Genomic DNA, 25,433 nt, shown 5'->3' on the forward strand with positions numbered 1-25,433 from the left:
GCAACATGTGTGGCTGTGATTGAAAACCCATCCGTCGCCGCCAACAGACGTCTAGATACTGCCGGAAAGAACCAGAGAGAGAGAGAGAGAGAGAGAGAGAATGGCGGGGGCACTGGCCTGGGGTTTCGGCAACGTGCTCTCACCTCGACGTTGCTTTCTTCCCTGGCCTCGCCTCGTTGCCAGCCGGCATCTTCCTGTAGGCGGAATCGCTCGCGCAGCCACTGCCTCCTTGTCTTCCTATTCTCCGCCTCGGGCGGATAATGCTGAATCCCATCCGGTAACGAAGTGGAAATGGCAATTACCTTTGATATATCACTGATCGTGTATCCCAACTGTTGTTTTCCACTCTCGTTATTCTTGAGTGTTGCTTCCTGATCGAGATAGGATAACAGAAATGATATGGTCGTGTGTTTAACCTAAAAGCTGTGGTTGTAGGAAATGTTAGGTACATTATTTGAGTTATTTGGGGTAGTTGCCGTGCGAGCCCTCAGGAATAGCTCGTGAATTTCCTCATGCTTTAGAAATTACAGCGGCCACCAGAATTGTATGTAGAACAATATTTCTCCATAATCGTTAGCAAAAAACCATAACATGCTTAGACGAGCATAAAAACTAAAAAGTTAGCTTAACTGACCTAGGCATTTCTGACAATAAGCTGACATGAAACTTTTATGTTATGATATAGCTCGTTCTTATCGTCGAATAAGGAATAACAATTCCTGCTTAATCTCCCAAGTTTATCCTATGAAGTTTCTAATTACAGTATGAAAGTTAGTCTTAATGTCTGTAGCCCTCATTAATTGTTTTTAACTAAACAATTTTTATGGACATTAATGGATCAATTTTTTTGGTAGATTTTCAAAATTCTCTTGAATTTCATTTTTTTTATACATAAAATTCTTTTGTCTCTTGATAATTATGTAAACTGTGTGTTGGTGCAACATCCCTCAGGTCAAGGTTGACCTGGTTGACCAAGCTGAGTCTTGGTTTGAGTTTAGATGTTTGACAATAAGAAATTGATTGAAGAAGAGTCAAGTAGGTCAAGGTTGACCGGATACTTGACTGGGAAGTCCTAACTAGGATGTTAGGTAGAATGAAAGTCCTGGTGAGTGAAGCCAGGTGAAAACCCTAGTGTGTGAAGCTAGGTGAAAGCCCTAGTGAGTGAAGCTAGGCAGATGGAAAACCCTAGTGAGTGAAGCTAGGTGAAAGCCCTAGTGAGTGAAGCTAGGCAGATGGAAAACCCTAGTGAGTGAAGCTAGGGAAAGCCCAGTGAGTGAAGCTAGTAGATGGAAAACCCAGTGAGTGAAGCTAGGTGAAAGTCCCGTGAGTGAAACCAGGCAGGAAAATCCAGATGGATCGAGGATGATCGGACATCCGGTGTTGGGAAGTCCAGTAGGTCAAAGGATTGATGGATACTTGCACGAGGAAATCCGAGATAGGTCGAAGGATTGACCGGACATCGATGGAAGTCCAAGTAGGTCGAAGGGTGATCGGATACTTGGCATGAATAGAAAAGTCCAGTGGGTCGAAGGATTGACCGGACACTTGGTGGGAAGTCTAGCAGGTCAAGGGTGACGGATGCTAGGCATGATGTACCAACAGGTCGAGGTTGACCGGGTGTTGGTTTGGTAGGCTTGGGACTTGGTTTGGGCAAAACCAAGCTCGGATCGATCGATGGATCGATCCAAGCCTTTCTAGCGATCCGAGTCTCGGATCGATCCGTGGATCGATCCGGATGTCCCGATCGATCGGTGGATCGATGGGAGGCTGGTCACTATCAGAGCGCGGATCGATCCATGGATCGATCCGGCGTTCGAGCGGAGGATCCACGGATCGATCCTTGGATCGATCCAAAGCCTCCCCGATCGATTGGGAACATTCGAATCGATTGGGATCCGACCGTTGGCGTCGATAAAGGCCGCAGGCGCATGATTCCTTCGGCATCGCTTCTCCGATTCACTCCAGATCTCTCGCCAGCTCCTCCACAGCACTCACAAAGCTCAGATCGCCAGTTCTTGAAGGATCTTAGAAGTTCTCCAAGTCAAGAGGCGGATCAAAGCCAAGAAGAGAAGCTAGGGTTATGGTTTATACTCATTGTAAGCTTGTAAGCTTGTATTTCTTGTATCCTTTCCCTCTCTTCTTGTATTGAGACTTGTAGGGCTTCTCCGCCCTTGGTAGTTACCATAAAGGAGAGTTTTATTTAGTGGAGGGTGTGTGTGTTGGTGTGGATCCTTGGATTAGTCACCTCTTGTGAGGTGGATACCAAGTAAACCAACCGTGTTAGCGTTGTGTGATTGTTTCTTTGTATTTCCGCTGCACATCTTTGAAGGAACAAGCAACGCCGAGCAACGAGCGAACGCGACGAGCTATTCACCCCCCCCCTCTAGCTACTTTTGGTCCTAACAAGTGGTATCAGAGCGAGGCCGCTCTTCACCGGAATCATCGCCGGAAGGGTCAAGCATAACAAGAAGAGCTAGAGGGTGAAGAAGTTGAAGCAAAGTTGTCAAAGTTAAAGAAATTCAAAAGCTCAACTTCTACAATGGAATTCCGAGATGGGCTCGGATTCGACACGAGGGTGGCTCCACCATATACTTCCACGAGCTTCGATTCTTGGAAATCAAGAATCGAAAATTTTCTTATGATGGAGATAGAGCAATGGTTTGCTCTTATGGAAGGCTTCAAGGTTCCAACCAACTCCAAGGGCAAGCTTCTCAAGAAAAGCAAATGGAGCTCAGAGCAAGTCCAAAGGTGCGAGGCAAATGACAAAGTGACCAAGCTTTTGGTAAATTTATTGCCAAGCACCATCCTTTGCAAAATTGGAGAATTTGAAGATGCAAAGGATTTATAGAGCAAATTGGCCAAGCTTCATGAAGAGATCCCCTCCACTATACAAGAGCAAGAAGAATCCAGAGAGGGTGACTCTTTGGAGCAAGACCAAGAGGAGGACTCCGAGGTTGAGAGATGCTCAACCTCCGAAGAAGAGGAAATCCAAGAAGCTTCATCCTCAAAGGAATGCAACGAAGGGGACAAGGAGGGAGCATACTCCTTGTTTCATATTCAAGATGGTGAAGCCTCCACCTCTAGGATTGAGGGGGAGCAATCCTTGGTGACGCCGGATCAAGAAGAAGGAGAAGCTTCTACATCTGGGTCAAGAGACAAAGAAGAGGAAGCTTCTACCTCCGGATCCAAAGAAAATGCCACCCCTACAAGCAAAGGTATAAATATTTCAATTAATAATAAAAATCATATTATATGTTTTGAGTGTAGGGAGCATGGGCATTACAAGAGCAAGTGCCCTAAATTGGCCAAGAAAAAGGGCCAAGTGGCACAAAAAGGCAAGGTGAAGCCCAAGGAGATTATCTCCAACACAAAGAAGAGCAAGGAGCATATTATATGCTTCTCTTGCAATCAAAAGGGGCATTACCGAAGTCAATGCCCCAAGGGGAAGAAGGTGGTCAAGGCTCAAGGAGGCACTAGTCAAGGGGGAGCCTCCAAGGTAAAGAAGAAGGTATCTTTTATTGAGCCTACCCCTTTACATTATGGTAAAAAGCATGATAGTTCTAATTTTTATCATTTTAATGCGATTTACCATAAGAATAGGAAGCATGAGGGCTTTAAGGAAAAGCATGTGGCTCTACATGCCAAAACTACCCAACCTAAGGTTAGGAAGGTAGATGGACACTTGGGCAAGAACACTAAGGATAATAGATACAAGCCCAAAAACAAAAATGCTCATGAGTGTAATGAAAAATCAAAATCTAAGGATTTAATGATAGAAAATCAAGTCTTGAGATCAAGACTTGATAAAATGGAAAAGACCCTAAACAGGATGGAAAATATCCTAAAAGGGCAAAATGAGCATAACCTAGGTTTAGGGGTACAAAAGTCATCCAATGGCCATAGAGGTTTGGGATACAAACCCAAAACTAAAAAGGATGTGCCTAGTTATCATAGGGTTCCGTATAGCTATGGAACAAACCCTAAGTCTAGAGGTCAAGTCAAAGATACAAGGGAAGATATCCCTAGAAGTATCTTTGCAACCAAAGTGACTAAGACTTCTAAGAAGTCTAAGAAAGTCACTAACAAGGTCACAAGGGAGGCTATCCCTAGAGTTGACCTAGAAAATGTGACCAAGGCTTCTAAGAAGCCCAACAAGGTCACTAGGAAGGTATCTAGGGAAGTTATCCCTAGTGAGTACCTAGAACATCCAAGGAGCACCAATAGGTGTTGGGTTCCTAGGAGCATTTTCTCTACCCCATAGATGGGTTAGAGAGTGTCAACTCCGATTAGAAGGGTAGTTAACCCAACTTTGAGGAAATTGACACTCAAGGAGCATTTTCAAGGTTTTGTTAACCTTTGAAAATGAAATGGGATTATTATTTACTCCTTGAAAGAGTAAAATGTGCCTAATGATGGAAGAATTGATTTTAATCTTAAACGGCACATATTGGGAAATTCATAAGAACTACCAAGTTGGGAGTGTGGTATGTTCTTAGGAAATTGAAGGCAATCCGGGTCTTATTTTAAAAGTGCTACTCTTGTGAAAAATGAAATATGCCAACATTTGAGGATATGCTTAATTTCGACTGGCACAAATTAATCAAGGGAATTAGAAATGCCAATTTAGGCTTTGGCATTTTCATGAAGCACTTTAGGGCAATCTAGGTTTAAGTTGTAAGTTTAGCTAAGATTTTAAGGATACTTAGATAGTTAATCTAGGTATATTTTAGTTATGCTAAATCTTGCCATGATTGTTTGCCCATCATATGCCATGACATCATGTCTATTTCTGCATTCATGTTTTATTATGAAAAATCCAAAAATACCATGTCATGACATTCATACATCATGTAGTTATAGGATATTTTCTTTTGAAAATTATTTCTTTTTGATGTATGCCATAACATAATCATGCATTAAGTTTAATTCCTTATAATTAAGGACAAATGGCATTTAACAACACTTATTAACAAGTGACATCCGGGTGGATGTCTAATATCTCTAAAATGCCTAGATAGACATGCATGATCCCTAGATTAGGGCAAAACCAAAATTTACATCTCACAAAGACCTATAAGATGACTTGTATGTGTTTTGTGCACAATAGATACAAGTGAGATGTTAGGATGATGAACAAAGCTCAAGATGTTGATTTAGTGCATTCTTTTGAGTTTTTAGGTTCATCAAAACACAATAGTTATGTGTTTTCCCATCATTGGGAAAGCTAATGTACAAGTCATGTGCATTATGCCCAAGGAACATGATGGGATATTGGTTTTGAAAATGTTTTAAAAATGCTTTTGGAAAACCATGGTGAAGGCTATCTTTTGATAGTAATCACCATTGAATAGTTAGACACAAACTTGAAGAGAACGCTAAAGTTTTAGCAAGTTTGTGTCAATTTTTGAAAATATGATGTATTTTCGTAGAAAACTATTTTTCCATGAATAAGTATGCCCTAAATAATGTCTACACGAAATTTCATGATTTTTGGATTTTTGTAGAATTTTCTAGGGGTTTCTGAAGTTGACTGAAATGGAATTTCAGCAACTATCAGAGCTCCGATCGATCCATGGATCGATTGGAGTTCCTGAATCGATCCGTGGATCGATTCAAAAGGTAATTCCGCGAGCAGAAGCTCGCTGGATCGATCAGCCGATCGATCCAGGGAGTCTGAATCGATCAGTGGATCGATTCAGCAAGGTTCAATCGATTGGAACCCAACTCCAATCGATCCAAGTTGCTGATTTTGGCTGGGAAGGCCTGATTTCAGCATCTTTGAACCATGGTTAGTCTATGTAACCATTCTAAACCCTTAAAAATACATTTGTATACACAAACCGGGTGTTTTCGTGTTGAAAACAAGGATGGAATGGTTAAGGAAGACTTCGTTGAAGTTTAGGTTGAGGTTTGTTTCAAATTTTGAGTATTTGAACCTCAAAACTTCTAAATTTGGGTTTCCTAAAGGTTTAGGGATTCCAAGTCATTGTTTGTGCAATGACAGAAGTTACCACCATGTCTTTAGGGGGAGGGACTCTTTAAAGACATGAAAAATTATTTTTTTTCATAAACCTTGGAAGGTGGTTAACCTTCTTTAAAGAAAATGCTCATGTATGAGCTTTTGAACTTGAAATGGGGAGTGGATATCCTCATTATTTCAAGTGGGAACTCAAGTGGCTAGAAAATGCTCAAGGTTGGGTGTTTGTCTACATTGAGGGAGAAGTTAAGGATAAATGAAGGGTATGGGACCTTCATTATCTTGTTGATCACAACGAGTGATGTTGTGAACAACGAGGAGCAACTCTTCAGGGGGAGAGTCGTCAACAAATGGATTTGTTGATGTGTACCCAAAATTGGGGCATGGGTTGATATGTGCCCAAAGATTTGTTGATGTGTGCCCAAAGATGGGTTGATGTGTGCCCAAAGATGGGTTGATGTGTGCCAATAGGGGGAGAATGAAAGGACCTGTGAATGGGTGTAAGTTAGGCTTTCATTACCTAGAGGGAGTGTGCCCTCTTAGGAGGAGAATGAAGAGCTTAATTTATGTGTTCATTACCTAGTGGCATAAAGATTGAGGCTATAGGATTAGCCTAACTTACATGTGGTATTGTAAGTGTTAGTGTGGTATTGTCAAACATCAAAAAGGGGGAGATTGTTGGTGCAACATCCCTCAGGTCAAGGTTGACCTGGTTGACCAAGCTGAGTCTTGGTTTGAGTTTAGATGTTTGACAATAAGAAATTGATTGAAGAAGAGTCAAGTAGGTCAAGGTTGACCGGATACTTGACTGGGAAGTCCTAACTAGGATGTTAGGTAGAATGAAAGTCCTGGTGAGTGAAGCCAGGTGAAAACCCTAGTGTGTGAAGTTAGGTGAAAGCCCTAGTGAGTGAAGCTAGGCAGATGGAAAACCCTAGTGAGTGAAGCTAGGTGAAAGCCCTAGTGAGTGAAGCTAGGCAGATGGAAAACCCTAGTGAGTGAAGCTAGGTGAAAGTCCTGGTGAGTGAAACCAGGCAAGGGAAAATCCAGATGGATCAAGGATGATCGGACATCTGGTGTTGGGAAGTCCAAGTAGGTCAAAGGATTGACTGGATACTTGGCACGAGGAAATACAGATAGGTCAAAGGGATTGACCAGACATCTGATGGAAGTCTAAGTAGGTCAAAAGGAGTGATCAGATACTTGGCATGAATAGAAAAGTCCAAGTGGGTAAAGGGATTGACCAGACACTTGGTGGGAAGTCCTAGCAGGTCAAAGGAGTGACCAGATGCTAGGCATGATGTACCAACAGGTCAAGGTTGACCGGGTGTTGGTTTGGTAGGCTTGGGACTTGGTTTTGGGCAAAAACCAAGTACTGGATTGATCAGTGGATCGATCCAAGCCTTTCCTAGCGAACAGAGAGTCTCTGGATCGATCCGTGGATCGATCCAGATGTCCCGATCGATCAGTGGATCGATTAGGACGCAGCTCCTTCGCGCGATAAGCGCTGGATCGATCCATGGATCGATCTAGGCGTTTTTCCCAGAGCACAGAGGCGCTCTGGATCGATCCGTGGATCGATCCAAAGCCTCCCCGATCGATTGGGAACATTCGAATCGATCGGGATCCGACCGTTGGCGTCGATAAAGGCCGCAGGCGCATGATTCCTTCGGCATCGCTTCTCCGATTCACTCCAGATCTCTCGCCAGCTCCTCCACAGCACTCACAAAGCTCAGATCGCCAGTTCTTGAAGGATCTTGGAAGTTCTCCAAGTCAAGAGGCGGATCAAAGCCAAGAAGAGAAGCTAGGGTTAGGGTTTATACTCATTGTAAGCTTGTAAGCTTGTATTTCTTGTATCCTTTCCCTCTCTTCTTGTATTGAGACTTGTAGGGCTTCTCCGCCCTTGGTAGTTACCATAAAGGAGAGTTTTATTTAGTGGAGGGTGTGTGTGTTGGTATGGATCCTTGGATTAGTCACCTCTTGTGAGGTGGATACCAAGTAAACCAATCGTGTTAGCGTTGTGTGATTGTTTCTTTGTATTTCCGCTGCACATCTTTGAAGAAACAAGCAACGCCGAGCAACGAGCGAACGCGACGAGCTATTCACCCTCCCCCTCTAGCTACTTTTGGTCCTAACACTGTGCACCTTAGAGGTCACTGCTAAGCAGGTAAGTCTGTCTCTCATTCAATAATTCTTCTCTGATGTGTTGTTTCTTTTAAGGATGCCGTTCAAGATTTTTATGGACATTAATGGATCTATTTTTTTGGTAGATTTTCTAACTTCTCTTGAATTTCATTTTTTTTATACATAAAATTCTTTTGTCTCTTGATAATTTTGTAAACTGTGCACCTTAGAGGTCACTGCTAAGCAGGTAAATCTGTCTCTCATTCAATAATTCTTCTCTGATGTGTTGTTTCTTTTAAGGATGCCGCTCAAGATGCAAAAATTAGCGCTGACATCCCCATATTGGCTTGCCCTATATGTTACAATCCTTTAATCAGCAAAAATGGTCTGGTCGTAAGATTGTGAGTATTTATATTATTAGTTGTGCTGCTTTTTGCGCCAAGGAAAAGACAATTGCATCCAAATTCTCCATTTGAACTTGGTGATTTGGTTTTGAATTTCATATATAATGCATACTTTAGCTTATTACAGGGCATCTCAATCTGGATTCAATTTTGAATGCCATACTTGCAAGAAAGATTATCTCAGCAATGACATATATCTTGATCTGACAGTTGCTGGTGGTTCCGAGGATTATGCTGAAACTATGCCAGCAGCAACTGAACTTTTTAGGTATTATGTTTGTGTCAATTATTTTGGGTTAGCTATTAAAAATTTGTGTTAGTAGATTTCGATAAGCTTTCACATTGACTGTGGTTGGTTATATAGGTTTGATGCAATCCTCAATATTTTTCATCCAGGCTTGGGACCAAAAATACTGGTTATCTTCCTTTTTTGTATAACAAAGGATTAAGTTAAATAAATAGAATGGATTCAGTTTATACAGATTAAAGGCCTTTTTCTCTATAATTGCATTTCTGAAAATAGTCATAGAAATGATTGCTCAATTTGCTTTCACAAGATAATTAACTTTCCATTTGCTGAATAATTTTTGTTCTATATGTAGACATCCCTGGTATGACTCGTTCATGGATTCGGCTTAGGAGGTCACACATTCCTTGTTTGCTGGCGATTTGAGAATGTTACATATTTGATATGTAACTACTGTGATAAAATGATAGTTTGTTATCATTGGACTGGCTGGGCTGGTAGGATTTTTTTTCTATTCATGACAAATTGTCAAAGACGAGCTGGATATATATGTGCAAGTAGGTTCAAATTATTGTCCAAGGTCATATCCGAACTACTATGATCCTGGACATGATGTGTCCATTGGGCGTTCTTTGAAGAGCATATGTTTTGCAATATTCAGACTTTCATGTTTGTTATTGTTGCAATTGATAACTTTGTAGAGGGGTAAGGGTGTACAAACCTTTTGAAACATTTTGTTAGTGCTAATAAATGGTTAGCTGATTTTAGAAATAAATTGGGTTAGTGTTTGTGGTTGCTTAGCTCACCTCCCAATCTAATTACACTGTTTTTCATCATTCCTTTATATGTTAAAGTATATGTTTATCTATATTCCCTAGCCAGATAGTTTCATTCTTTAATAGATCCTGTCATTATAGTTTCATTCTTTAATAGATCCTGTCATTCTGTTTCTGGCTCTTGAGTTCTATCTTCTTTTAGGGGGTTAAGTTTATCCAATTGGGCATTTGATGCCAATGCTGCAACAAGCACCGTGTAAGCAAATCACTTAGTTCCTTGACCCAAATAATTGACAAAACTTCTCTTTTGTCCGCCTGGTGTCCTAAGGTGTATTTAGCTATTTAAGTGCTTTACACGTGCTAACACCTCATATGCCGTCAAGATTTTTCTGTGAACACAATATCTCTCTCCAATTTTCTTGTCATGTGGATCTGCCTATCAAGAGCTGCCTAACTTAGTCAAATTGGATTCCATCAGAGTTGAATGTTTGAATAATTAGAAATTAAAGAAAGCTTTTACACTTTTGTATAAACCTCAATAGAATTCATGCAACTGGCCCAAATCTTCATGATGATGATGTGACAATGATCTTGATGACCCATCAACTATGTTTATATGAAATGATACCAATGGAGTCCTGTTCAATAAGATGTCTGTTAGATATTTCTAAACCAAATGCTGCAACTTGTTATTCATCAAATTCAAAAAGTATACATGGTTCATTGTCCCCATGAGATGCCCAGTTAGTTAGAGGGTGACAAACTTGCTACAATGAGACAAGAGATTAATTCCCGCGGGTACATGCCCTTGGAGAAAAAACCCCCTCCCACCCCAGCCAACGTAGCGGTTGGCTATAAGCTGACCCAATGATTTACCTCCTTTCACATAACCTAGGAACGGGGCTATGAGAGGTACCTGGGGTGTGCGTAATTACCTTTTGCCACAATGTATTAAAAAAACAGACGAGCCTATTATCAACACTGCTTTTGTTGGTGGAACTTTCTGTCATCAAAAATGCTAGTAAAAAGTTATTATTTGAATCTCTTGACAGATGAGCCATGTATACTTTTTTTCGATTGTTAATGAGCCATGTATACTTTTTGAATTTGATGAATAACAAGTTGCAGCATTTGGTTTAGAAATATCTAACAGATAGCTTATCGAACAGGACTCCATTGGTATCATTTCTTTATGAGAGGGGATGGCGTCAAAATTTTGTATGGGGTGGTTTTCCTGGTCCAGAGAGAGAGGTTTGCTGACTCTATTTCTTGTTTCTTCTATTTGGCTTGCAACTTAATTTGAGCAACAGATTAGGAGACTATTTTTTTATTGCTTTAAGATTTATATGTTTCAACCTGATGGTTGCATATCACATTCTAAAATAGCAATAGCAATGGAAGCTGCTTTGCAATAAAATCAAAATGCTAATATTGTACTATTGTTAAAAACAACTGCATACAGTACTTGCAGGATTAGATGAATTCTTACCGACCATTTCTCTTTGCATTTCCCTAATTGGACTTCTATGTTTATTTCCATGTTCTTGGTGTCTCACTGCAGTTTGAAATGGCCAAGGGATATCTTAAACCCACTGCTGGAGGAACTATCATAGATGCTAGTTGTGGGAGTGGTTTATTCTCAAGGCTTTTTGCTAAAAGTGAGATGTTCTCATTGGTTGTTGCTTTGGATTTCTCAGAGAACATGCTGCAGCAGTGCCGCGATTTCATCAACCAGGAAGGCATTTCAAAAGAGTAATGAACTTCTTGAGACTGTCTTTTATCTTTATGAGAATTAAATCAGATTAATTCCTTTTCCATCTAAAGCATTAGCCTATAATAATCTGTTATTTTGTTTCAGGAGGTTAATTTTGGTTAGAGCTGATATCTCTAGGCTTCCTTTGGTTTCAAGTTCCATAGATGCTGTACATGCTGGTGCAGCTATACATTGCTGGCCTTCTCCATCTGCTGGTGTATGTATCGTCTCTCTCTTTTTTTCCCCTTTGTTTTCTGCAACTCAAATGATTGTCCTTTTAAAAAATGAAAAAAAAATATCGAGTAGGAATTCATGAGATTTGAGTTTATTATCCGACCAACAATAGTCAATTAAATTGTTCTTGGAGGTAGGCATCATCATGTCACTACGATTGCAATTTATTCTGAAATAACTGCTTTTTGCCATCTGAAGTTTTGTGACGTTTCTAGGTAGCAGAAGTAAGCAGAGTTCTGCGCCCTGGAGGTGTTTTTGTTGCAACGACCTTCATACTTGATTCGATACCACTAACTGCTCAGATCTTGCAAACAGTTCGCCAGGTAATCCGTTCTTCATGCTTGTTCCGTAATGCAATGTTAAAACATATTTGCACAAGTGCATTTCCAACAACCGGACACCCATGGCTACAAAGCTTACTTTGTTTGATGTGTTCCATAAGATATTCTTCAAATTCGATCTTTTGTATTTATATTCCTGCCTATGGAAAATGAAATTCTTTTAGTCTGCAGTTTTTCACACGGGCTACGAGCAACTACCTCTTTCTGTCCGAAGGCGAACTCAAAGATCTTTGTAGAACATGTGGCTTGATTGGTTTTACATGCGTGAGAAATGGATCTTTCGTCATGATATCTGCAACTAAACCCAGTTAATCATCAAACTTGGAATTGATGGCAGGCTAATCCGAGTTAGGTTTCTCTGGATGTTATAATCGTTCGGCCAACTTCTCGTTCGTGGTCACTGAAAAGCTGCAGGCCTTGGGACAACTGATAGGATCTGAACTCTGATCCTGCTTTCAAATGAAGTTACGGCTAGCTTGGTCTTCCACGTCTCTCTGTTGCACTTATTGCTGTATGAAGATAGAAATAATTGATCCAAGTTGGATTTCTAAACCCGATTGCCATCTGCCTGTGTAAACAATAGCATGTATCATGTCGTACAGCATCAATTAATAAGTTATGTTTAGGATAATATGTATAAATTATGTTTTATCTGAAGATTGTTTTTTTATGTTATAAAAAAAAGATTTTCTAAAAATAATATTATATTTTAGGTGAAATCCAACGCCATGAATTTCCGATCCATAATAAGGAAATGGCAATGAATAGGTACCCGTAGTTTGTTACAACAAACGGGAAGCTTTGACTCACCGACACCTAATTTGTTAGTTGTCACCATCAGAAAGTTTTATATTGCAAGCCCGCGTGCCATTGTTGTCGAACCCACCAAACATGCTCCCGATCGCCGACCCAACGATGGCCGAGACGCAGACGTACGGTGACCGCCGGCGAACTCCCCATATCGTCCTCGTCCCAAGCGCCGGGATGGGTCACCTCACCCCCTTCCTGCGCCTCGCGGCCCAGCTCTCCGCCCGCGACTGCCGCGTCTCCCTCTTGACCACCCATCCCACGGTCTCCGCCGCGGAGGAACGCCACGTCGACGCTTTCTTCTCCGCGTTCCCCGGCGTCCGCCGCCTCGACCTCCACCTCCCACTGCTCGACCCATCCGAGCTCGACTGCGCGGACCCCTTCTTCCTCCGCTTCGAATCCATCCGCCGTTCGGCCCACCTGCTCCCGCGCGTTCTCGCCGACGCCTCGCCGCCAGTTTCCGCCGTGATCGTCGACATCGTGGCGGCGTCCTCCTACCTCCCCGCGGTCGCCGAAATGGGACTCCCCAGCTATGTCCTCTTCACCTCCTCCGCCGCGATGCTCGCGCTCTGCGCCTACTTTCCCACCTACCTCGCGACGAAGAACACTTTCGGCGTCGGCGACATCGACATCCCCGGGGCGGGCAGGGTGCCGAAGTCCAGCGTCCCCATGCTGCTGCACGACCCAAACCAGCTCTTCGCGAAGCAATTCCTGGAGAACGGGCAAGCGCTCCCAAAAGCCGACGGCATTTTAGTGAACACCTTGCATGCGTTGGAGCCCGAGGTGCTCGCGGCGCTGAACGAGGGGAAAGTGACGCCCGATCTGCCTCCGGTCTTAGCGATCGGGCCGATCCTACCGGAGATGAGCGGGGAAGGGGAGTCCTTCTCGGCGCCGCTCGCTTGGCTGGATAGGCAGCCGGACAGATCGGTGGTGTACGTGAGCTTTGGGAGCCGAACGGCGATGCCGGCGGAGCAAATAAGGGAGTTAGGGATCGGGCTGGAGAGGAGCGGGTTGAGATTCCTGTGGGTGGTGAAGAGCAAGATGGTGGATCGGGCGGAGTTAGAGGTGGGGTTGGAGGAGCTGCTGGGGGAGGAATACCTGGCTAAGATCAAGGACAGGGGGATGGTGGTGAAGGATTGGGTAGAGCAGGCGGAGATCCTGCGGCACCGGGCGGTGGGAGGCTTCGTGAGCCACTGCGGCTGGAACTCAGTGACGGAGGCGGCACTGTACGGGGTGAGGATCCTGGCGTGGCCGATCGCCGGCGACCAGAGGGTGAACGCAGCGGTGGTGGCGCGGGGCGGACTGGGGATTTGGGTGGAAGGGTGGAGCTGGCAGGCAGAAGAGCCAATAAAGGCAGAGGAGATAAGCGAGCGGTTGAAGGATCTGATGGCCGTGGAGGGGCTGAGGGCGATGGGAGGCGCGGCGGCAGATGTCGGAGGAACCTCCTACCAAATGCTAACGCGCTTCGTCGAGAGCTTAAAGCTTTAATTGTAATGATCATTCTCTCAAAATTTGCAACTCAATCGAAATCTGCACGATAATTCCTTCTAACGATAATTCCTTCTAATTTTTATTATATTAGTTTCTAGTGGTAGACCATTAAGCCTAGCTCCCTTAATAACCCTTATTATTAAAGTACGAAGATAGTACACATGATCATTTCTAATGTCACTTTCTATAAAAGATTTAAAGATGATTGATAAGGATGTCAGGTTTTAGTTACGATCTAAGTATATTTTTTTTAAAAAAAAAGGCATGAAGAAATTGTTCAAGTATCATTGTGTGATGAAGTATGTATCAATTTGGAACAGTTTGTTTGTGATTTCATGACTTATTGATTTCGATTCTTTAGTGTCAATAATTTATTTTATTCACTGTTAGCTAACTCCTTTGCCCAATAATTTATTGTCTCTCTTTGTTCTCATCTTTTGCTTTGATATGTCAATACCTAATATATATCCATGTGTTATCTTGTTGATTGAACATTTTGTGAATTTAGTTATAAGTATTGTCGTGGTGTCCTTATAATTTTGTTTTTGTTTTGTCTATCAAACTTTGCCTCCAGGAAATAAGCTTGTCGTATAGTGATTAAATTCGACTGAGTTAGTAGATGGAGTATGTAGCATGTTGACTGTAATTATGAGCATGTTTTATATATAAAGACAATTTTCCAAGAACAAAGCATATATCAAATTCCTTGTCTGTTTTCAACATTTGTCTAGACAAGTTCTTGTCATTTTGTCAATTCTGCCTATAACTCAGCAAGTCCGCATCCTAAATCGATATTTGAATAGCTGATTTGTTATGAGCTCCTCAGGCTCCAGGTTTAGATGCATTTTTCGCAGGTATAGTTGATTTCTTATTACCATGAGTATTTTTTAAGAATGTTCTTGATTGATTATTTATAAACTCAATGACAAGGTCAATGAAATTCATTGATCTAATAGACATGCACTGGCAGAGTAAACTTATTCTGCGAATTTAAAGCTACGTGTATAAGTTTTCCAATGAAAGTTACCAAGACAACTCTAAGTTAGTTAACTTGCTTGTATTGCATAAGTTTTATTTCTTAGACTATAAGTTGGTTGATCTGGTGGTAAGGACGGGGGGGGGGGGGCCCTCGTTGAAGGGAGGTCAATGACACGTGGAGGTCAATGGTCAAGAGGGTCAACCCCAAGGTTGTACCGAGCGGAGTGGCATGCTGACCGAGCATTCGACCGACCGGACATCCGGACAAGCGTCTCCCGGACCGGATGAAAGACATCCCGACCAGGGGTCGGGTTTCCGATGCTCAAGGAGAAAGAGTCTATGGGTCGGGCGGACAGGCCGCTCGGCCGGCCACAGGGCAATAAGGCGCAATTCCATCCGAGCACATGAGCAGGGCTTCCCCGCCCAGGCCGAGGTATGCGCATTCCCGGAGGCCATGAGCGCCGAGCGGCTGGTCCGCTCGGCCCGAGAGCAGGTAAGAGCGCTATGAGACAAAAGGGACAGTTGATAACATCATCCTCGAGACGCCTGCCGCCGACAAACAGTATGGCTGGCGGCCGGAGAGGACGGAGTATCGTATGGTGGAAGCTTCCACCGTCATATCAGGGATATGCTCGGACGATTGCGGAATGGCGTCAGACATGCTTTTTTGACACAATCCTACTGAGGTATGTTTGGGGAAGCGTGCACGCATCGAGAAGCGTGCCCGCGCCTCCCCGGGGTCCTATATAAGAATCCCCAGACTTCGACGGAGGTATGCGATTCTCATCACTGTAGCCACAGTAGCGTTGCTTCCCTTCTGCTTCATTGCCTGACTTGAGCGTCGGAGGGTCATCGCCGGGAAACCCCTCCCGGCTCGGCTTCTTTGCAGGTCCGCCGGAGGTCTACACCATCATCAGAAGACAACGGAGAGCGCCACGTCCCCAGCGTCCATCGACTCAGCGCTCGGACAGGATCAAATTGGCGCCGTCTGTGGGAACGCACCTGAATCCGAGCAGAGACGATGGAAGAAGCTGGACGCCAACTCATGGTGACGCTCTCTCCCGAAGAATTAGACGCGCTCTCCCGAAGAATTAGACGCGCTCATCCAAGCGCGGGTGGCCAAGATAGTCGAGCAGCAGCAAAAGGCTCAAGCCGATCGGTTAGCGCAACAGGCAACGTCGGCATCAGGCGGTCGGGCGGCACCAGACGACCGGCCGGAGCAGCTCTCAATATGGGGTCAGAACAAAGGTCCGACCGGCACTCAGGTGGAAGCTCTGCCCGCCCCGATACCGTTCCATCGGGCTTTATTCCAAACGCCGTTAGAAGTCGCTCAGGCCAACCTCAACCGAGGATCTTCGTCAGACGAAGGCCCCGCGCGGGACAATAGAAAAGGCAAGGCGCCACGGACAGACTCGTCCCCCGAGCCGATCAATAGACACTTCTCCGAGGCCATCTTGCGCGACCCACTACCAAGGCATTACGCGCCCCCGGCGATCGGGGAATACAATGGGACAACTGACCCTGACGACCATCTGGGTAAGTTCGACAACACAGCCACTTTACATCAATATACAGATGGGGTGAAGTGCCGAGTGTTCCTCACCACCCTTTCTGGGTCGGCGCAACGGTGGTTCCGGAGGCTGCCGGACGGATCAATAACAAGCTTCAAAGAGTTCCGCACGGCCTTTCTCCACCACTTCGCAAGCAGCAGATGCTATCAGAAAACCAGCGTCAGCCTATTCGCCATCAAGCAAGGATCGAAGGAGTCGCTCCGAGCTTACATCCAACGCTTCAACCAGGTGGCCATGGACATCCCGACGGTCACCTCAGAAACTATGATGAACGCGTTCACACAGGGGCTTGTGGACGGTGAGTTCTTCCGATTGCTTATCCGAAAGTCGCCTCGCAGCTACGACCACATGCTGAACAAAGCCAACGAGTACATCAATGTGGAGGAAGCTCAGATGACAAGGAAAAAAGAAATACCCTCCGAGCCACCATCCTCAGCCGAGCGAAAGCCACCCACTACTCATCAACCACTGAGAGGACCACGGGCAGAAGCAGCCCGTCCTCATCAGCACACAAGGTCGCACGCCGTCCAGCAGGTGGCAGCCGATCGGCACAAGCCCAAGGGGAAGGTATGGACTCCCATGTTTTGTTCGCTCCATCAGTCAGCAACTCACAACACCTGCGACTGTCAGAGCCTCCCCCCAATCGTTCATCCTACGCCGAGAAGCTATCGCCGTCGAGCACCTTCGCCAAATCGACGACATCAACACCAAAGTCCCGCCCTGCGTATAGAAAGGAGATCTCCCGAGCGGCAACATAACCAGCAGCACAGGGCCATTCCTCGGGCATCGCATGAACGACCCCGACCATCCGCTCGGGAGGAGGAGAATAGAGGCAATGCGTCGAGGGGTGAAATCAACATCATCGCCGGAGGGCCGACCGGAGGCGACTCCAGCAGGGCAAGGAAGGCACACGCCAGGCAGCTAACGATCCATGCGGTTGGCTGCAGCCAGGAGTAGGCGAACGGGCCCGAGATCAGCTTTGGGCCTAGGGACCTCGAAGGAGTTGAAGTCCCGCATGATGACGCCCTCATCATCCGAGCGGTAATAGCTAACTACACTATTCACCACATTTTTATTGATACAGGCAGCTCGGTCAACATAATTTTCTGGAAGGGCTTCGACCAATTGCAAATCGACTGAGCCGAGTTGCTGCCGATGACCACCCCCCTCTACGGGTTCACCGGTAACGAAGTTTTGCCAGTCGGACAGGTCCGGCTGGCTATCTCACCGGAGGAGGAGCCACTCAGAAGAACACGGACCGCCAACTTCATCGTGGTCGACGCTCCCTCCGCATACAATGTTATCCTGGGGCGACCGATTCTCAACGAGTTCCGAGCGGTTGTCTCCACCTTCTGCCAGAAGATCAAGTTCCCGGTGGAAGACCAAGTTGGGGAGGTCCGAGGGAATCAGCTTACCGCTCGGTGATGCTATGTAGAGATGGTCCGAGCCGAGACTAAATCCGCTCGGAAAGTGCCACGAGTCGAGGTAAACGCTATAACTGAAAAGTCACCTTCTCTAGTTTATGAAGAAAAGGAGGAGGTACAGATCCACCCTGCCCGACCGGAGGCCATGACTTTCATAGCATCCGACCTGGAAGCAAGCCAGAAAGAGAAGCTAATCAGATGCCTCCAGAAAAATTGCGACGTTTTCGCTTGGTCGACCCACGAGTTGCTAGGAGTCTCGCCGAGCATAGCGCAGTACGAGCTTCACGTCCGACCGGATGTTCGGCTGGTAAAGCAAAGGAAGAGGGACTTCAGTGCTGAACAGAATATCATCATCCGAGCGGAGGTGGAGAAGCTCTTGGAGGCCGACCACATATGAGAGGTGCAGTTCCCGAGCTGGCTCGCAAACGTGGTGCTGGTCTCCAAACCAGGCAACAAATGGAGAGTCTGCATTGACTTCCGGGATCTGAACAAGGCCTGCCCGAAAGACTTCTACCCTCTGCCCCGGATCGATCAACTAGTAGACTCCACAACCGGGTGCGAGCTGATATGTATGTTGGATGCTTATCAGGGCTACCATCAAGTGCCGCTCGCCCGAGGAGACCAAGAGAAGGTCAGTTTCGTCACTGCAGACGACACTTATTGTTACAACGTAATGCCGTTCGGGCTGAAGAACGCAGGAGCTACCTACCAGCGGCTAGTGGACAAGGTATTCCGAGAGTAAATCGGGCGCAACTTAGAAGTATACGTAGATGATATACTTATCAAATCCTTCCGAGCGGCGGACCTTTATGCGGATTTGGAAGAAAATTTCCAGACACTAAGGAGATACGGGGTCAAGCTGAACCCCTAGAAGTGCTTGTTCGGAGCAAAGGGCGGGTGTTTCTTGGGCTATATTGTGATCGAGCGGGGCATAGAGGCGAATCCCAACAAGGTGAAAGCATTGCAAGATATGCCTCCTCCCAGAAATCTTCGAGAAGTACAGCGCCTCACCGGTCAGATAACGACGCTTTCACGATTCATTTCCCGAACGGCCGATCGAAGCCTCCCTTTCTTCAAGATTCTGCGCAAAGCTACCAAATTTCAATGGGACGAGGAATGCGATCGGGCATTCGAGGAGCTGAAGACTTATCTCAATTCTCTGCCCGTGCTGGCCAAACCGGCTGTAGGAGAGCCGCTCCGTATTTACTTGTCTTCGACCGAGCATGCTGTCGGCTCGGCATTAGTGAGACCGAACAGCGAAGAGCAGCCCGTGTACTTCTTAAGTCACATTCTAAAGGATGCTGAATCTCGCTACACTGGTATCGAGAAATTGGCTTTTGCCTTGATCCTCGCAGCGCGGAGATTGCGCCCTTATTTTTTTGGCGCATACAATCATCGTGATGATGAACAGCCCGCTGGTAAGGGTGCTCCTGAATCCAGAAGCGTCCGGGCGGCTCATCAAGTGGACAACGGAGCTGAGTGAATTCGACATTCAGTATCAACCCCACTCGGGGATTAAGGCACAGTCTTTGGCAGATTTCGTGACCGAGGTGCAAAATCCTGAGCCCGAAGCTATGTGGAAAGTATTTGTGGGCGGATCGTCCACTCGGCTCGGAAGCGGAATTGGTATCCTGTTACTTTCCCCTCAAGAAGAGAGGATACACCTATCCGTCCGGCTGGACTACCAAGCAACCAATAATGAAGCGGAGTATGAGACCCTCATAGCCGGCCTGCAGGCCGTGTGGTACGTGGGAGCCAGCCTGGTGACGCTATTTTCAGACTCCCAGTTGACTGCTCAGCAGCTCTCAGGGTCCTTCGAGATAAACAACGCGAGGCTCAGGCTCTACGCGGAGGCCTTTGAAAAGCTCAAGACCAACTTCGTCAAAGTTGTCATACAAAAGATCCCTCAAGCTGAGAACCAGTCTGCGGACGAGCTAGCCAAGCTCGCCAGTTCGATATCGCCGATCATCATCAAGCAACCAATCGAGCAAGTGTCCCTGGTGGCGCACATCGACCGGATGGAAGGCCTCACATTCCCGAGCGATTGGAGGACATCCATAATAGAACTTCTGCGATTGGAGGCCACGCCGTCCGATCGGGAGAAAGCCCAGCTGTTGAGGAGGAGAGCCGACCGGTTCACGCTCATCGGGGATCAACTTTACAAGAAGGCGTTCTCCCGGGCGCTGCTAAAGTGTGTCAGCTCGGAGGACGCAGAGTACATTCTCCAAGAGGTACACCAAGGATCTTGCGGAGGTCATCCGGGCGGCCGGTCTTTGGCTAGGAAGATCCTGCTGGCCGGATACTTCTGGCCAACTCTACAGGAAGACGTCGCTCGGACCGTCGCTACCTGCTTTTCTTGTCAGAGGTACCACAACTTCTCCCATAGGCCTACGAAGGAAATGAAGGCGTCCACAGTATCCTGTCCGTTTGACCAATGAGGCATGGATATCGTAGGGCCTTTCCCCATGGCGACCGGTCAGCGGAGGTTTCTACTGGTGGCAATCGATTACTTCTCCAAATGGGTCGAAGCCGAACCACTAGCCAAGATAACCGCGCAGATGGTTAAGAAGTTCATCTGGCAGCATATAATTTGTCAGTTCGACATCCCTCGTTGGCTCATTTCAGATAATGGCCGACAGTTCGTCGATCAGCAGCTCGGAGAATGGTGCAAGGGGTATGACATTGAACAACACTTCACCTCCGTAGCGTACCCTCAAAGCAATGGTCAAGCCGAAGTGGCCAATCGGGAGATCCTGCGGATACTTTGGGTTCGGCTCGACCACGTGGGAGGAAGCTGGGTGGACGAGTTGTCGGGCGTACTATGGGTCATTCGCACGACCCCAAAGGAGGGAACGGGGGTAACACCGTTCCACTTGGTGTACGGAGGCGAGGCGGTCGTCCCAGTCGAGGTCGGAGTAGAGTCCGATCGGATCCAAAGCTACGATGGGGACAACGCCGAGCGGAGGCAGCTGGAGTTGGACCTAGTTGACGAAGCAAGAGCTAAAGCAGCCGTCCGGCTGATGGCGTACAGGCAGAGAATGAAGCAGAATTACAACAGACGTGTAATTCCCAGAGCCTTCCAGGTCGGAGATCTTGTGTGGAAGAAGGTGAAGTCGGTCGACGATGTGAGCAAGATGGAAGCTCCCTGGGCGGGGCCCTTCAGAGTCGTCGAGAAGCTCCGATCGGGTGCATACTACCTGGAAGATGAGGACGGACGGCGACTAGATCGACCATGGAGCACAAACCACCTCCAGCCGTGCCGTGCTGGATAAAAGGTGCACCAGTGTAATTCATTTCATGTATGTTCCGTTCGTCTGTATCCTTTGGCTGCAGGATTGAAGATAAGAAAAATTGTGAAGAGTCTGAGCGTTATTCGCCGAACGGTAAACTACGTGAAGACCGTCGAGCGGCGACGTTAAACTCTAGAGTCGAACCGGCGACTATAAATCCCCCGGCTCGAAGACCGTTGAGCGGCAACGTTAAACTCTAGAGTCGAACCGGCGATTATAAACCCCCCGGCTCGAAAACCGTCGAGCGGTGACGTTAAACTCTAGAGTCGGACCGGTGACTATAAACCCCCCGGCTCGAAGACCGTCGAGCGGCGACGTTAAACTCTAGAGTCGGACCGGCGACTATAAACCCCCCCGGCTTGAAGACTGTCGAGCGACGACGTTAAACTCTAGAGTCGGACCGGCGACTATAAACCCCCCGGCTTGAAGATCGTCGAGCGGCGACGTTAAACTCTAGAGTCGAACCGGCGACTATAAACCACCCGGACGGGACAGCATCGCGCAGAGGCACCTCAGCGAAACGCTAGCAGGAATTCCATATGGACTGGAAAGTCATTTGACCGAGCGACGGAGTTAAGAAAAAACACTTCAACGAAAAATAGAAAATCCAGGCAGGACGGAAGGTCGTTGACCGATCAGGGAAGTTAAGAAAATACAGCGGAAAAAAGGTCGAGTGACCGGTCGACACAGTTGCAAGGAGCACTCAAACAAAAGGCTGACAAAGCAAAAGTTGTCATTCTAAAGTTACATTTAAAAGTTCGCCGACCGGGGGAAAAAGTTACAGATGCAGTTGATTAAAATTAAGGTTTAGCCGATCGTGAGGATTACAGAAAATACTTCATTCAAGATAGTTGAAAACATGCTTTGGGATGACGGTGAGAAGCGCCGCATGCTCCGTAGCAGGGATGACCACGGATTCGGGGAGCTGACCCTTGGACTTCAGATAGTCCGTCGTGGCGGTGATGGCCAACTCGAAGGCGATGACCATCCGGTGGCAAACCTTCTCCACAAATTCTGCCGAGCGGATGTATGTTTGCCTCAAGGTGGCGACGCGGCCGGACTCCGCCTCTTGGTACTCCTTGAAGGCGGCACGGGAAGCATCAAGAGCCTCCTGCAGGGTCTTCAAATCGTCCTTGAGTTTGGTCACCTCGACCGAACGACCCTTCTTCTCGCGGTCCAGCAGATCCGCCAACTCCTTTACCCACTGTTCCAGGGCGCGGGCCTCCACGTTCTTCGCTTCCAAATCAGAGATGGCGGTATTCTTCCGATTGGTTGCAAGTTCTATCTTGCGGTCATAAGTTTTGACCTGTTTATCGAGCTGGTCCAGCATGTAGGCATGGTCGGTCGTCTTCTTTCGCTCGGCCTCTAATAGGTCCTTGGTTTTTGCGAGCTCCTTCTGCAGCTCGGCATAAGAAGGGCCTCGAGAAGAAGACGGGCCGCCCGGACTCCTCAGTCTCTTCAGCTCCTCCTCCACCATTGCCAAGCGGTTGGCGACAGCAATGTTTTCCACCCATCTATGATATACACAGGAATGTTAAAAGGTCGACTGGGAAGGTTACATAAAAGAGCAGAAATGAAGCTTACCCCTGTGGACTGGTGCATGTGACTGTCAGCCAGTTTGTCAAGCGGTATCATGGCCACACGGGCCCGTGCATCCGCCCACATCTCAGTAAGGGACCCTTGATAGTGATCATATGTTCAGGAGCCGTCGGTTGATCGGACTCGGCCATAAACGCCTCAGTGGGGAGGTGCAGGGTGGCCCTAATAGTGCGGCGCCGGCCCGGAGTCGTGTGAGCGGACGCCGAGGGATCGGAGGCCGGGCTAGACATGGTGGATAGAATGCCCGAGCGGCGAACTCGGTGGGGTACAGGAGGAAGAGAGCTGATCGACACCGCTTCGAGGGGGTTCGCAGGCGGATCCAGTTGGGAGGGGGTCCGGTCGGAGGAGAGTGCCTCGACCGATGGTGCTTTGCCGCGTTGAGATGCGGTGCCCGTCCGCTCGGACGCTTGCACTGGGGAGGTGGCCGAACGGAGAGACACCTCAACACGTCATCTTTTCCTGTCGAGCGGGAGCTCGTCCTCCGGATCGGAGTCTTCCTCCCAAACGGTCGGTTCTTTGCTAGAAGTTGCACCGCCAGCCGCATCCACAGGTGAAGCCTGAGCGGCCGACTCCCCTGCATTTGTCTCGCTCTCACCCTCGTGAGAGCCGACCGGAGCAATGCCCAACTGCTCCATTTCCTTGGCCGCTGCCGCCTCGAGCGCGGCTGCCTTTTTCTTCAAAATCCTGAACAGCACAGACTCCATTACGATGTTCGCTGCAAGGAAAGGAGAAGGAAATCAGTTAGAACTCAAGGCAAATGTACAAGTGAAGTTCTTATCAAAGCTGCTCGGGAGCGGAGTCCGGCTCGGACTCAAATCGAATATATACATCACTCCTTCAGGTAGGAGCTTGTTGATGTTGAGTTTCAGACCGTCTAGCAGATTTGCTGCTTGAAGATAGTCCGGTCGGGTCTTAAACTTCTTCAGCTCGGGGGAGGTGGGCGGTCCGACCTGCCATTTGGTCCGGAAAGGAAGCCGACCGGGGATACGAAGAAAAAAGTAGTTCTCTTTCCAATGTTTGTTGGAAGAGGGCAGTTTATCAAAAAAGACCAAACCAGGCCGAGCCTGAAACAGATAAGTGCCCGGCTCGGACTGCTTGGGATAGTAGAAATAATAGAAGACTTCTGGGCAGAGGGGAATGTTGTGTATCTTAAATAATACCACAACTCCGCACAAAAGGCGAAAAATGTTGGGAACCAACTGAGCGAGCGGAATGCCAAAGAAGTCGCAAACTTCAACGATGAAGGGGTGGAGAGGAAACCGCAGACCGGCTGTGAATTGGTCGCGAAAAAGACAAAAAGCGTCGCGCGAAGGTTTGTGCGGCCGAGCGGAAGGCGAAGGTAAAATCAATTCGAAATCAGAAGGGATGTCGAAAGCGTTAATCAGGCTCTCGGCATCACGCTGATCGAATCGTGACTCCATGGTGGTATACCATGGGCCGAGTGCGAGGTCCGCGGGCTGAGAAGAGCTTGTCATCGTCGGAACAACGGAGGAGGCAGAAGTCGAAAGGAAAAGCAAAGGCGCGAGCGAGAAGAGTAGCGAAACAGTAACTGAAAGGCAAGAACGCGGCCAAGAACGACAACGCGGGTACCAAAGAGAGAAAGGGAGAAGAACCTTACAGAAAAGATGATCGAAGGAAGAGGGTGAGGGGTCGCCGGAATGCCGGGGAACAAGGTCACCGGAGCGAGGAGCGCGGGGAGAGGCTTCTGGGCACGCGAAGGCAAAGGTGCGGCGGAGGAAGGCGGTGAAAGCCTTATAAGGGTGGGCTCGATCCGCCCGAGCCGTTGGATGCAGGTCACATACCCCAAGGTCCGCATCCAACCGTCCATTTCAAACCAACGGACGTCGCATCGGGCGTAAGGCGGCGGCCGTACGATGACATCACCAGCGCCACATGGCACTCGGTCAGAGGAGGGCATTTAATAAGCCCCATCACAAGGCAGAACCCGCGTGCCCAACCATAATGGCGGAGATTTACACGCATTCCGAGAAGATCCCGCGAACATCATCACAAGCCGATCGACCAAACGGGGGTACACGCTCGGCCAAACTCATAGTCCAGTCAGTCGGGCTCGACGCCTCATTCGACTAGACTTGAGGGGGAGGCATGTGACCCAGTGGTAAGGACGAGGGACCCTCGTTGACGGGAGGTCAACGACACGTGGAGGTCAATGGTCAAAAGGGTCAACCCCAAGGTCGTGCCGAGCGGAGTGGCAGACTGACCGAGCATTCGGCCGACCGGACATCAGGACAAGCGTCTCCCGGACCGGACGAAAGACAGCCCGACCAGGGGTCGGGTTTCCGATGCTCAAGGAGAAAGAGTCTATGGGTCGGGCGGACAGGCCGCTCGGTCAGCCACAGGGCAATAAGGCACAATTCCATCCGAGCACATGAGCAGAGCTTCCTCGCCCGGGCCGAGGT

At 47.4% G+C, this 25,433-nt stretch overlaps 2 protein-coding genes across 4 annotated transcripts; both read left to right on the forward strand.

Annotated features, from left to right (window-relative positions):
* Window positions 1-21: 21 nt before the first annotated feature.
* On the forward strand, window positions 22-12,484 carry LOC121989573 (uncharacterized methyltransferase At1g78140, chloroplastic-like). 3 transcript variants are annotated; one of them, XR_006114283.1, is made up of 8 exons: window positions 22-277; window positions 8,399-8,499; window positions 8,630-8,770; window positions 10,695-10,776; window positions 11,087-11,277; window positions 11,384-11,495; window positions 11,735-11,835; window positions 12,025-12,040. XR_006114283.1 is itself a non-coding variant. In XM_042543697.1 (8 exons), exons 1-8 carry the CDS (start codon window positions 101-103, stop codon window positions 12,087-12,089), a joined length of 984 nt encoding a protein of 327 aa, XP_042399631.1. In that variant the 5' UTR covers window positions 22-100; the 3' UTR covers window positions 12,090-12,484. The 3 variants fall into 3 exon arrangements, 2 of the variants coding, with proteins under 2 accessions (XP_042399631.1, XP_042399630.1); XM_042543697.1 differs by having other exon boundaries at window positions 11,728-11,835; window positions 12,018-12,484; XM_042543696.1 differs by having other exon boundaries at window positions 25-277; window positions 11,728-11,835; window positions 12,025-12,484.
* Window positions 12,485-12,664: 180 nt separating this feature from the next.
* On the forward strand, window positions 12,665-14,409 carry LOC121989572 (UDP-glycosyltransferase CGT-like). Its single transcript, XM_042543695.1, has one exon. The coding sequence runs from the start codon at window positions 12,745-12,747 to the stop codon at window positions 14,146-14,148; it is 1,404 nt and encodes a 467-aa protein (XP_042399629.1). The 5' UTR covers window positions 12,665-12,744; the 3' UTR covers window positions 14,149-14,409.
* The last annotated feature ends 11,024 nt before the right edge of the window (window positions 14,410-25,433 follow it).

Source organism: Zingiber officinale, chromosome 6B (genome assembly GCF_018446385.1).
Source record: "Zingiber officinale cultivar Zhangliang chromosome 6B, Zo_v1.1, whole genome shotgun sequence".
In the NCBI taxonomy this organism is placed as follows: Eukaryota; Viridiplantae; Streptophyta; class Magnoliopsida; order Zingiberales; family Zingiberaceae; genus Zingiber; species Zingiber officinale.

Coding starts and splice junctions, on each gene's coding strand:
- LOC121989573 (XM_042543696.1), top strand. CDS start 101: ATGGCGGGGGCACTGGCCTGGGGTTTCGGCAACGTGCTCTCACCTCGA. Junction 8,500..8,629: donor AATGGTCTGGTCGTAAGATT/GTGAGTATTTAT, acceptor AGCTTATTACAG/GGCATCTCAATCTGGATTCA. Junction 11,496..11,727: donor GGCCTTCTCCATCTGCTGGT/GTATGTATCGTC, acceptor TGACGTTTCTAG/GTAGCAGAAGTAAGCAGAGT.
- LOC121989572 (XM_042543695.1), top strand. CDS start 12,745: ATGCTCCCGATCGCCGACCCAACGATGGCCGAGACGCAGACGTACGGT.